Here is a 13363-nt window from a genome sequence, read left to right as displayed (position 1 = left end):
TTGGTGGCAGTGAAACCAAATTCACACAGTTATTGACAGACAGATGTCGATCCTGGCAACCAAGGTCAACAAACAAAACCAGTCATTCCCTGTCTCTTTTTTTCCCCCCTCTCTTTGAAGTGTTACTAACTGGCAGCTTTAAGCCAAACAGGAATGTCTATGAAAATTATCTGGGTATGTCATGAAGGAAGGGAATCCTGTGTGAATAACATACCTGATTGACTAGTTAATTATGATTACTTTTCCTCTCTCCAGGTAAAAGGCAATTTAGCTAACATGTTAAGAAGCTCACTGGCTATTTGAAAAGCAAAACAAATAAAAAAATAAGTGGAGGAATGCAAAAGCACGCTGTTGGCTAATGGTATTTTTCTTCAGGAGTGATTTGGGACTTCCTTTATAGTGGAGCAGTCTAAAACACATCTGTAATTACATGCTGTTTATTTTCTTAGCATTGCTCTGGCATCTGGAGGCTCAACTGTGATATGTTTTGGCAGCCAGTGTTCTTGCAGTAAAGGAGAAAAGTCTACCCCTTAAAATGTCATTAATGAAATTTGTATGGGAAAGAGTGAAAAAAAGGAAATGTCGGTTTCTGACTTCTTTTACACACCTCTCACATCTTTTCTCTTGATTATCTCAATAACCCATTTCTAACCTTTCTCTCAATTTTTTGTTATCCAACACCCTTACATCTGATCGCCTCAGTAAATTTTTCCAGTATAATTTTTTTGATATTTTTCCCCTCTTATGATATTTCATTTTCTTTTTCCTATTTTTTTTCTATTTGCTATTCCAAATTTCCAGCATCAGTCCCCAGACTGCTGGATGCAAATAAGCATTTGAAAAAATAAATCTTTCTGTAATATGATATTGATAACAGGGTTCATGCACCCGCTACTGAAGGAGGTTTTTTTACTTTTACTTGACAATTTTTGTTTTTACCAGATTCAGTAGGCTATGAGCTTTTTTTTCTTCAGTTCCTCCTACTGAGCCAACACAGGGAGATTCTTGTACCACAGAAACCATCAGCATCCCTGAAAGTTCAAATGTGATGTGTGGTTATGAAAGTCAACCTGGGCCTGTGAGAGAATGGGCCAGAATAAACACATAGGTTTAATTTATTTCTGTTTGTGATAGTAACAGCACTGAACTTGCTGGCATTACTCTGGAGTTAATAACTAAAGTTTAAAAAGAATAGCAGGGAGGGGAGTTGGCCACAAGCACAAATATTAAGCAAGTAACTCATAAGACCAGCACGTGTCTGAGGGCCAGGGAAAGGTCACTTGTTGCAAGGGAACAATTCTCACTGCCAGAGGGCCCAGGCTGGCAGTCTCTGTGATGGTTTAGCCTGCCTACCAGGGCATTATGCCTCTCCTGGAGATGAAAAGATCATTCCCATTAATGCCTAAGGGAATTCTGCATGTACCTCAGCAGGAGAGGATGGTCTTTCTAAGCTGGGTTTGAGGAGCACCACACAGTGCAGAAGAATAAGCACCTTCCCCATGGCACTGAGGTATCTCAGGGACACGTGCCCTAAGATATCTTGGAAGCCAATGAACCTGGAGAAAATGTGTGCATACAGGTTTTCCCCTCCTGGCCTCCATGTGAGGCATTTGAACAAAACTGGTGAAGCCTGGTTATCACCATGATATGATCTTGTGAATTCAAGTTAAGTTTAACAAATAAAGTGCTGATTGAAAAAGGCATAATTTTCTTCCACCCTCCAGCCCAGCTGGCCTCCTTAGAGCTTTGGCCAGGATGGTTTGAGAAAAATAATTTTGCATTTACACAAAATCACTGCTTTCCAGATGCTACATTTGGGATTTTATACAGTCTCTTGATTCTTTTCTGCCAAATTCTGTTTCGAGGGTAAAAACAGATTCGCTCCTAGTAAAAGGGCTGTGTGAGCGTGTGCATTTCTTTTGGATGTGCTTGAGATTTAACCAGATTCTCTGTATGTTTCCCCTAAGATTAAATTTCCCTTCCCTCCTTTTATTTAGCAGCTGGTGTGATCTCTGTTGTTTTAACTTTCTTCCTCTTTTTCCCTTCCTGTTTTGCTACATCCTTCCAAATGCAGAGGAGAAGCCCAGAATAAAGTAAGTATGACAGGCAGGATTTCAAAACCCTGGGCTCATTGTCCTGATCTGGTAGAAGCCCTTAGATGCTCTATTAGGCAAGTGGCCACCAAAAGCCTTTATCCAACTCTCCTTCACGCAACATCTGTCTGTTTGTTCCTGCATGCCTTTCTGGGATGTCTGCTTCCTTCAGAGGATGCCTTGGCACCAGTTTACTGGCCTGGGCCCTAAAACTGGTTCCTGGTAGAGTCAGAGAATTCATGGACTGCCTGAGATGCAGAGGTCTCACAATACCGCAAAATACAGACAGCTCAACAGTAAATCCTCTGTGAGAGGCCATGGCTGGGAAACTGCCCTTTCCATCCAGGATCACTGACAGTGGGAAGGGTGGCAAATGTTGGGCTGGGCTGAGTTGAGTTTTGCTAAGGTTTCCTATGGACCTGCTGGCTCTGGGCCCCAGCCCTTTCCCTTTCCACTCTGCCAGCTGCCTGGGATGGAGTGTGCAGCCCTACACAGGCAGATACGCAGACCAACATCTTTCCATGTGGTAGGGAATGACCATATGCATTGGGAATAAAGAGGGATTTTAGGGGTAACTCCCTGCCCTGCACAACCTTCCAGGAAGAAGGACAGTGGTCTTTAGGACTTTTCTTGAGTAGTTTTCCACTGATATGCTCTTTCACCCCTCCCTATCTTCACCAACATTCCTACTTGTCAGTGTGGTTCCTGAGGGCAGGGCAGAGCAGAATGGGCTGTTTAAAAAACTGCATATTCTTTAAGATGAAAATCCTTTCTTTTTCTTTTTGTTTTGTTTTTGATTTTCTGCAGACTAACTGCTCCTAAAATACCAGAGGGTGAGAAAGTAGATTTTGATGTAAGTATTCCTGAGACTGGCTGTGTTTGTCCCTTGTTCCTGATAATAGACATGAGTGCAAACCCACATAATTCCTACTGTATTGGATATTGCTGAGGGTAAAGGCAAAGACAATAGTATGGTTGATTTGCCACTTGATTTCAGCAAAAGGCTGCTCTCTGCTCCCTGAAACTGCCCGAATGCATTCACTGACAATTTGACCAAGCTAAAATCATGTAAATTTTTTGGTTTTTTTTTTTTTGTTGTTGTTTTTTGGGGGGGTTTTTTGGTTTTTTTATCTCCTTGAATCTTTGAAGCCATTATAAGGAGGAGAAAGTAAGTGTTTTAGGGATCTCAGATCCTGTGTCCCATTGTTGCACATGGCTTGAATGTTGCAGGCTTTCATCTGTTGCTGAGAAACACTAGCTAAAATTACAATAATAAGTAGAGATCCAAACACCTTCCTAGAAAGTTGCTAGAAAAATGAAGAAATTCTGGTGTTGAAAACTTCTGCAGAAGTATTTGCTTTGCCTAAAATGCAGGAATATTTTCTAGGTAAGATTTGTATTACAAAGCCAAGAGGAGGTAGCTGAGTATATGTAAAGATCAGTATGTAAGCAAAGCCAGGGATAAAAATATAGTGTAGGGAAATGGGAGATTTGGATTCTTTACACTTCTGGGCTCCTGACTGTTGCATGAATGAGTGTCTGATTGCACCAACAGCCATTTAAGTTAATCCATAGATTTCCATGGAAATCTACAGACACTTTCTGCTTTTGTTTCTCTGTGTATGCAGGGTGCTGGGAATGTCCAGGACATAATACTAGAGCAATATGGACTTAATGCGTTTTCCTGCTATTCTAGGACATCCAAAAGAAAAGGCAGAACAAAGACCTGATTGAACTGCAGGCCTTGATTGACAGCCACTTTGAAGCCAGAAGAAAGGAAGAGGAAGAGCTGGTTGCTCTTAAAGAGAGGATTGTGAGTCCTTGTACTGCTGTTTCCCTGTACTAGATTGAGAGATCATCAGCAGATGAGAAGCTGAAACCACTGTCAGACTTTGACAGAAAGCTGTGCTGTCATGTACAGAAGTGACTGCTCAAGTCATCATCAAATGGCTTCTCCCCCCATGTGTCCCCTCTCTTAGCCTCTTCTTTTATATCTGAGAATTGTACAAGAGACCCTTCTGCATGTTCTAGAAAGAGAGAAGGTGGCTCACACTCGATGAAGCAAAGCTCTTGGTAGTGGGGTGTAACAGTGGAGGCAGGTAAAGCCATGATGATGATCCAATGCCTCTGGCACTGCTCCCTGCAGGAGAAGCGCAGAGCTGAAAGAGCAGAGCAGCAGAGAATCCGGGCTGAGAAGGAGAAGGAGCGTCAGGCAAGGCTTGCGGTAAGTGCCTCTGCTTCCCTCTCCTTGTCTCTGCATCAAACTGCAGAGAGCTCTGGAGACAAAAAAAATACAAGTTCTGCCTGCCTCAGTCTAAAGATGAAATGACCACTCTCTTAAAGCAAGGGCAGAAAACAGGAGTTGCCAATTCTTGTCAGTGTACTTCTCTGATCACATTCCCTGCACTGACACTGGCTGCTGGGGAAAGCTGGGAGTCTGTCCTAGAATAACTTGTTTTGTGTGTTGCACTCCACAGGAGGAAAAGGCACGGAGAGAGGAAGAAGATGCCAAGAGAAAAGCTGAGGATGATCTGAAGAAGAAGAAGGCTCTGTCCTCCATGGGTGCAAATTACAGCAGTTATCTGGCTAAGGTAAAAATCATAGATTGATGAAAGAAATACGAAAACATTAAACCATTAAGTTGACTGGGAACAGTCTTCACTAGAAGTTGAGAAAATGGCCCAATGTTGAAATTGTTTCATTCAGGCTTAATTTCTGCAGTCTGACATTAATTGATATTCTGAAAATAGGCTGACCAGAAGAGAGGAAAGAAGCAAACAGCTAGGGAGACGAAGAAGAAGATCCTGGCAGAGAGGCGCAAGCCCCTGAACATTGACCACCTTAATGAAGACAAGCTGAGGTAACATGTTTATCCTAATTTATGGAATGTAATCCACTGATATTTGGTCTTACTGTCATGGAGTCTTCTCTGGTGATAAAATGAGGTAGAGGAGGGGGCCTTCCTTGAAATTCATAATGGGACACACTTAAGTTGTGCCCTTGCTTAACCTGGAGAATGGAGGAGAAATGGGAATGTAGGGAAGTGTTGAAATGGTTTGGTAGCCCTCTAGCTGTGCTCCTGGCATAGCTCTATTAGCCTCTCCTGCTAATTAGGATTAACTGCTTAGAGGACTAGCTCTGGAATTAGCTGAACAAGCCTACAGACAAGTATCTGTAACATTCCCAGGGGTGAGTTAATGCTGCTAAGGTGTGAATAGGATCTCCATGAGGGCCGGAGGTTTGGAACCTAAGTGCTCTGGTGCAGAGCAGTCATCAGATGATAGTCTGGACCGCACATTGTTGGAGTTTACGCATGATTGAAAGATGAAGCTGGCTCACCTCAGCCCTGACACAGATGAGATTGCACAATGGCAACTGCTCTGCTTATCTGAGTGACCTTCAGAGTTCTCCTTCCTTCTTGTCTGATTTCACTGCAGTCTAATCTTTCATTAAGACTTAGGGAGAACATTAGAGGAATTATTTTAATGTCTGACACATGCAAGACTGTAAGTCTAAAAGATTTGAAGGTGAGAAAAACATGACCTTGAAAATGGTGAGTAGCTTTAAGGAAACAGAAGGTTTACAGGAAGATGTGTGCATGGCATGAAATAAAATTCATTATTAATGATGTGAAAAAAACGGAAAATGTCTGACATCACATCTTTCTTCCATCTTCTCCCATAAACACACAGGGACAAAGCTAAGGAGCTGTGGGACTGGTTATATCAGCTGGAGACTGAAAAGTATGACTTTACAGAGCAGATCAAGAGGAAAAAATATGAGGTGAGTTGAGAGGTCATTTTGCTAATAGCACTGGGTCCAAAATGTAAAACTCTCTGTGATTCCTCTGGCAAAAGTCATGTTGTGACATTAATTGGGTCTCAAATGACCCTCTGCAATATTTAAGCAGCAAGATGCTTGGAACTGCATTCCCCTAACATACATACTTGACCTGGATTTCACATTTTAGGCTAAAATTCAATAGGTTACTTTTAAGGTTTTCAGTGCCCCATGAAAAGGCAGTCCCAATGGAAATTGGACTCCCTGCCCTCTCCTGAAACATTGTTCATCCTTGTTTATCTATAGGTAGCTCTGGCCTGAAAATTCAGTAGCAAAGTAACTTTTTTAGATCCATCTTTGATTTCAGACTTGAATGTTGTAAGTTTATTTCATCCCAGACAGATTACCTGTGGACTGAGCTCTCTGGTGTCACTGAAAACTGTCTCCAGACAGGAGCATCTGAGTGAGGTGTCGTATGGTAACAGAAAGTGGACATGTTTCCCTCAGTCACTGGATAGGGCAGCACTCACAAGGCATTAGGTTTCAGTGGCTGAGAAATCCTCCTGGCTCTCTCTCTGTCTCACTCTCCTTTTAATTCTCAATCACACAGACACATGCTGACAGGCAGTGAGCAACACCAATGTAACTATCTCAATCTCTCTTAGATTTTAACAATGCGTTGCAGGCTGCAGGAGCTTTCCAAGTTGTAAGTACAATGAACTTGCCCGTGTAACAGCAGCAGCAAAGGCTACCAAATGCATGAGCCTGCCGCATGGTCAGAGCCAGGCGCCAGATGGGAGCTGGCACTTGGCTCCAAGTGCAGAGGGAAAAGAGAGAAATGGATCTTGTGTCTCTCCATCCACTTCCTTTTTCTCTCCCTTTCCATTCTTGGAAAAGATGTAAAGTGGTACTCTAGGAAAAGAGTCAGGAGCCCAACAGGGATTTGGTTAAAGAACTGAGGATGCAATCTACTGAGAGCACCTTAAAATAATTCCCTATCCAAAACTCTGTATCCAAAACCAGATATTGCATGCATGGGGGCATCACCCTAATGCACTGGGGATACATGCAGAAACTCAGGGATACATGTGTAATAGCTTGGACTACAGTATATAGAGAATAGCATAGGGTTTGGAAAGCTTCTCCACCTTGTGGCACATGTTTATCTAGATCCAGAATACTGCAGAGGGCTGGCTTAACTATAACAGCCCAAGTGGGTGTGGAAAAACAAGAAACAAGGCAGTACCAGGGGAGGGGTACATGCTATGGTAATGAGACCTCTGCATAAACAAAGATGTGGGTGCCTGCTGATGAAAAGCAAGGAGACAAAGCACAAAGAATGTGCAAAGCAGAAGGAAAATGCACAGCTAAGGTGGAGAGGAAAAGTGGGAGAATCAAGGGAGGATAACAGCAGGAAAAAAATGAGGAGAAAGGTAAGTGAAAATAGGAAAGAGAATGAAGGAGACACAAGCAAGGATGTGAGGGAGAGAAAAATGAAGGAAGTGAGACAGAAGTAGAGCTATTCTTTAGCTCTAGCGTCTGTTGCTCTTTGGTGCTTCATTGGAGAGCAAGTGTCATAGTCATGATCATAAGGCTATGACTGAAGGTAAGTCTTAAGTGCTTGGGTCAAACTGAAGGCAACTGGTTCTCCTCAATGCTTGGGGAAAATACTTGGTTGGAAAATAGCAATTTAAACTGCTGTGATAAATACTAAAACTTCCACAAGTAAGTACAAAAGCAAGTGATCTGTTGATCTTTCCTTGCTTGTGTTGTCCTGTCCCCGGTAACGTTTCAGTCTCTTATATTTTTTTTTTTTGTTTGCCATGGAAAGACGTGAGCCAGGAATTACCAGTTCTTGGGACAACGGGAATGTATGACTTTTCTTTTTCTTTTTTTGCACGCTGGGAATATCAAGTGCGACTTTAAATATTCCCAATTTGGGTCATTGGTTCTTGGACCAACAGAGCCAGTGCAGAATTTTGAATTGCAGCAAAAGCAAAGCATACCTCTTAGCAAGGGCATTTCTTCAGTTCAGGGAAACTAAGTTGAACACTGACTCAGTTACAAATGAGATGAAGGGGCAAAGGAGGGCTCTCTATCACACCCTAGTGTTTTGTAGGCTTTTCCAGTACATGGGTCCCAGGATTTCAGTAATGACTCCAAGCCTACTGACCAAACTGAGCTACTGTCAGGCTATAAGGTGTTTGTTTATCCTGTGCAAGGTAGGTGTTTGCTTTCCTATGCATCAGGTCATCTTCTCTTATTAAATGAGTGGCTGGGGAAGTGGTGAGTGCTGCAAGCTCCTCACTTCCTGCTCTGCCAGCCAGCAAGAGGTATTCCAGCAGAATGTGATACCCATCTTCCATTCTTGAGGTCCCCATCCAAAGACCACTGAAGATCTTTGGGTTTGCACAAACATGAGTAAGGGAAGAGTGAGAAAGTGAGATTGAAACATGCCGGTAATGGAGCCATCCAAGAGCTTCCCAGTTGTCCAAGGTGACATTCATTCCAGTTCACCTGCCTGTAGTTTGACATTTGAGTTCATAGGAGATTAATTTCAATATGTAGAATCACTTCTAGTAAGAGTTATAAAATTCTAGCCCTTCTGTCCCTTGACATGTGAAGGTGGTTTGCAGATTTATTGCCAAGAAATAACATTTCTGTCCTTCAACCATGGGTGAGCTTTTATTTCAGAGGAGGTATTAATTCCTACTACAGGCACCTGTTTCGAGCACTTCAGCAGGTAAAATTCTCCTCTCCTTGAGGGAACAAAGTTTCTTTGTCTCTAAAAACCCTGGTCATGTATGTTGTTTGCAGATTGTCACCCTCAGAAACCGGATTGATCAGGCCCAGAAGCAGTAAGTATTTATATCCCCTTCCTAGCTGCTGGCTTGGGGATATCTTCTCAGTGTTCAAATGTGTCACTTCAGCCTCAACACTGACATTTTCTTGTTGCAATGAAATGGGGCTAGGGATGGAAAAGCCACTCCCATCCTGCCCCACTTTGAGAAAATGAAAGGGAAACTGAAGTGAATGTAACACCTAACAAGAAAAAAAATATTTTTTCTTCACACCATACCTTCAAAAATTTCCTCGGCTTATTGTTGGGTTTTTCAAACATCTGATTGAGGTGCTTTGAATACCTGAGGGAATACAACCCTTGTTTATGAAGGATAAACAAGTGGTTTCTAAGTTTATGAAGAATGGTGTGTAACAAGACTAACATAATGGGATTAATGTTTGTGAGTTCTTTTCACTCATTATCTCTCCCACTTTCCTTCACCACAAGACTGTTTTGTTACTTTTTTGAGTCTAATACCTTTATTCTAGGTATTTTTAATGGATTTATGAGATACCGGGGTAGATGCAGCTTGGGGGTTAGAACATGCAGAAAAATGACACTCACAGACATGTAACTGCAGGGCAGAAAGGCAGGAGAGCTCTCCAGTGGTGGGTTAGCTCTTCTCTGTCATCTGTATCTTTTTAGCAAAATCATGCCAGGAATGAAGCAGTGGCCTTTGCTGATATCTTTGGATGACAGGAGTGACCAGTTACTGCCTTCCCACTTCCCCAAGACACCCTGACTCATCAAATGAATGTAACACTGGAGGTTTGGTTGCCTGTAATGCCAAACATAAGGCTTGACCTTCCCATGATATTTTCTGTACAGAGCTGTAGGCTGATAAATCTCAGCAGAATGTGCAGCTGCAGAAGGATGGCATGGTTTGTCTGGGTGTTCCTGTTCTTGCAGGGCGCTACCACACCACCCACAACAGGTCACTGCCCCCTTGTTCCCCCAAAAGACATGATACTGTCTCAGGTAATCATTTGAAAAGGTTGCACTGAGAAGCCCAGAGATAATGAGATTTCTGTGAGCTTAAATTTCTATCCACACTAGTCACTATCATTCCAAAGCAGTGCCTGCCAATGTGTTATACAAGGATCAAATGAGTCTTTTGCTTCAGACTTTATTAAATCTCCTTAAGCACACTCTAAAGGTTGGGTGTAACATCAAACATCAAAGGTGCTTGTGGACATAAAAGGACTCTGTCTTTCTTTGAGGAGCTATGCAGTTCCTACACTAGGTTTTGAACCTTCAGAAAGGCTGGCTAAAGGGACAGAGAGCTTAATTTAGGATAAGCAGAAAGTGCATGCTCTCTTTTATGCAAACCATCAATTTTTTCAAATAGACCATGCCTATCTAGGTCAAAGGTAAAGTATCCACTATGTGTGTGTCTCTGTCACTGTCCTACATCCTCCTGTAAATATGTCTGGTGCTCTTGAACCAATCCATGGGGCAGCAGAACAAAAATCTCCCCAGATGTGATATTCCCACGTTTTTCTTCTCCCTGGAGGAACCAGTGGTTCTGAAGAAAGGCCCCACCACCTTGTGCTTGGTCCCCAACCTCATATTCTGCCATGTCAAAGAGCTGCCCCCACTTTGCATGTGCTTTTGTTCAAGAAGCAGCCTCATCATTGTGTGTGTGAGATGGAAGGGTTTGGGGGTGTGCTGAGCCCCACAAACCAAGGTGCTGCTAATGGGAACTAGTGCAGAGTCTAACTCAACTAACTTCCTGCCTAGCCCCATTCTGAGTTCAGCTTCTCAGGCAGAAGGTAAGTGGCTTGCATGTAGAATTGCCCTTTGTGTGCAAGAACTCTTGGAGAGAGTTTGCCTCTGGTGCTTTGAGTGGGGAGTGTAGCTGGACTGCTCCCATGCACCATGAGCAAGACAGGGATACTGATATGAGAGCAGGCTTAAAAAGTTGTTTGGATTGTTTTGGAGGTTCTTGCTCTCATGATATATATAGCTACTTTGCCTTCGCTAGAGCAAAGCACTTCTTAGTTATATTTAAATTAGTGTTCAGCTTTTTGCCTCCATTACTGAATGGAGCACCTGGGGAATTTGATCAGAGCTCTTTCATACTGAGCAAATTTCTCTAGATAGAGCTCTAATTCCTAAAATCCAGAGCATAGCAGATTTGTATTCAGAAAACATCAAGTCTGTGGCTGCATAGACCTGTCATTTAGTTTGGAAATCACCTAGATTTCTATCCTGATAATCCAGGAGTCTGGAAGGGTCCATCTCTTCCAGGCATGCACATCCTGCCTTCCACACTAAGAGCCCCAGGAGGAATCTTTTTCCACAGTATCAACAATATTTTTCTCAGGATGTGGTCAATGGCAGGTGTGCCCAACATGTGAGAAGTGAAAACAGCTGAAACCTAATCTAAGAGTCAGAAATGCAGAGTGGCCAGAGCCCCACTGCTTCCATCATGCTGACATGTTTTTCTTTCCTTTTGCATTGTAGCAGCAAGAAGGCAGGAGCCAAGGGCAAGGTTGGTGGGCGCTGGAAGTAAAGAACCAGGCAGGATGGCCTTTAGTGGTGTGCTGAACCCCTGCTGGTCTCCTCTTTCTTCCTTCACCGATCACTTGTGTTCTCATGCCTCAATGCTAACAAAAATCACATCAGCCTGGATTGGCTATTGCTGCTGCTTTTCTTCCTGGAGGGGTCTGGTGGCTTCCTCAGGCAAGGGGAAGCAGGTTCCCTGTGGAACTGGGATGACTCCTTGCTGGCATCTTCAACTCCTGCTGAGCATGTCCCTTATCCTCCTGATACCAGCCCTATGCTGTCCTGTAGATTGCTGTGTACAAATCTCTGGATTTTGTAAATAAAGCATGACCAGTACCTACTCCAATGACAGCCCTCTGGAATGGTGCTTTGTATTTTATTTAATGCCTTCCCATTTTCCAAGGATTGGGGAGTTGGTCCAAACCCTTCCCTAATATCATTTGATCGGTCTCTATAAGGGGGGATAGGCTCAGTATCATCAGAAAGACTCAGGATGGGGTGCCTGTTTCAAGCCATTGTACAGGCAGATATCAAGAGCCGACTGTTCTCGGGGAGCTCCTAATCTGGGTGCCAAATGTAGTTGAAATTGACTTCAAAGTTCAAGTCATGAAATGAATCAAAGAATCGGGAATAAAGGAACAAATCTCCAGAAGTGGTAGTTTTCAGCACATAGCTTTTATTAAATGCAGACAAGTGCAATAGAGAATGATTCATTCCAATAATACATTAAAATATTTATTGAGGCTATTAGCCTGCATACTATATAAAGTTCAGTCCTGAAGTGTGAATTACTTGGTTAATTCAGTGTAGATGTCAAAACACAAGTGGCTGTTACCAAATCCGAGGTGCGAGCTGTTCTGTAGGGCCTCCTGTCTTTGCCAACCCTTGAACTGCCCTGATGGAGGGAAGTCCATCAGAGTCTCTCCCATGTTTCCAAACTTCTGTTTCTGGTACCTGTGTGCCCAGTCTGGCTCTCTGTTGGCATATGCTCAGGTGTCATGGAGTCATGAGTGGTTTAGATCTGAAGAGGTCTGAAAGATCATATAGTTCCAACTCCTCTGCCATGGGTAGGAACACTTCTCATCAGACGAGGTTCCTCATAACCCCATCCAACCTGGAGTTGAACACTACCAGGGATGGGGCATTCACAGCTTCTCTGGGCAACCTGTTCTGGGGTCTTACCACCTTCCCAATAAAGAATTTCTTCCCAACATCTAATCTAAACCTGCCCTCTCTCAGTTTAAAACAGTTGCCCCTTGCCCTGTCACAACGTACCTTGGTAAAAAGTCTCTGTCTTCCATGTAAGCCCCCTTACACACTGAAAGGTCACAATCAGGTCTCCACGGAGCCTTCCCTTTTCCTGGCTGAACAACCCCAGCTCTCTGCCTGTTCTCCCAGGGGAGGTGTGCCAGCCCTTCCAGCATCTCTGTGGCCTTCTCTGGACCTGATCCTACAGCCCTGTGCCTGTTGTGCTGGGGTCTCACCAGCGTGGAGGACAGGAGGAGAGTCAGGACAGGACCCCAGCAAAGGCAGACAGCACTGCAGCATCCCACAGTGGCAAGATTTTCACGTAATCACAGAACTGTTAGGGTTGAAAGGTATGTCTAGAGATTGTTCAGTCCAACCCCCTGCTAAGGCAGTGTCAGCCAGAGCAGGTGACACAGGAACGTGCCCCGGTGAGTTTCAGTATCTCCAGGGAGTAAGATTCCACATTCTCCCTTGGCCACCCTGTTCCAGTGCTCTGCCACTCTCGGTGTAAAGATGTTCTTCCTCGTGTTGAGGTGGAACTTCTTGTGTTTCAGTTTACGGCCATCGCTCCTTGTCCTGTCGCTGGGCAGCACTGAAAAGAGTCTGGCACCATCCACTTGGCACCCGCCTTGAGACATTTGTACGCAATAACGAGATCCCCTCTGAGTCTTCTCCAGACTAAACAGGCCCAGCTCCCGCAGTCTCTCCCCTTAAGAGAGATGCTCCAGACTCCTCCCCATATTTGTGACCTTCGGCTGGGACCCTCTCTGGCACCACCTCCGTGTCTTTCGTACACTGAGGAGGCTTGGGCACGGCACGGCGCGGCTCCTCCGCGGCCCCTGCCGGCCTGTGGCCGCTCCCGGCGCTGAGGGGCGGCCCCGCCGCGCTCCTC

At 44.0% G+C, this 13363-nt stretch overlaps 1 protein-coding gene across 11 annotated transcripts in view; it reads left to right on the top strand.

Annotated features, from left to right (window-relative positions):
* The window catches only part of TNNT3 (troponin T3, fast skeletal type), a 30255-nt gene extending 18686 nt beyond the window's left edge, over positions 1-11569 (top strand). For 10 of the 11 annotated variants that reach the window (XM_066187705.1, XM_066187701.1, XM_066187702.1 and 7 more), the window contains 9 exons: positions 2075-2093; positions 2901-2946; positions 3790-3906; positions 4240-4317; positions 4571-4684; positions 4844-4953; positions 5786-5876; positions 6539-6579; positions 11182-11569. In XM_066187705.1, the coding sequence (XP_066043802.1) occupies positions 2075-2093; positions 2901-2946; positions 3790-3906; positions 4240-4317; positions 4571-4684; positions 4844-4953; positions 5786-5876; positions 6539-6579; positions 11182-11230 (665 nt within the window). In that variant the 3' untranslated portion in view covers positions 11231-11569. Of the gene's footprint in view, positions 1-2074; positions 2094-2900; positions 2947-3789; positions 3907-4239; positions 4318-4570; positions 4685-4843; positions 4954-5785; positions 5877-6538; positions 6580-8690; positions 8732-11181 lie in introns of all 11 variants that reach the window. The other variant, XM_066187703.1, reaches the window with a different exon arrangement.
* The last annotated feature ends 1794 nt before the right edge of the window (positions 11570-13363 follow it).

This window comes from Chamaea fasciata, unplaced genomic scaffold, assembly GCF_029207755.1.
Source record: "Chamaea fasciata isolate MVZ Bird 193981 ecotype frontalis unplaced genomic scaffold, bChaFas1.0.hap1 SCAF_7, whole genome shotgun sequence".
NCBI classification, from domain to species: domain Eukaryota; kingdom Metazoa; phylum Chordata; class Aves; order Passeriformes; family Sylviidae; genus Chamaea; species Chamaea fasciata.
This window is presented reverse-complemented; position numbering and strand designations above follow the sequence as displayed.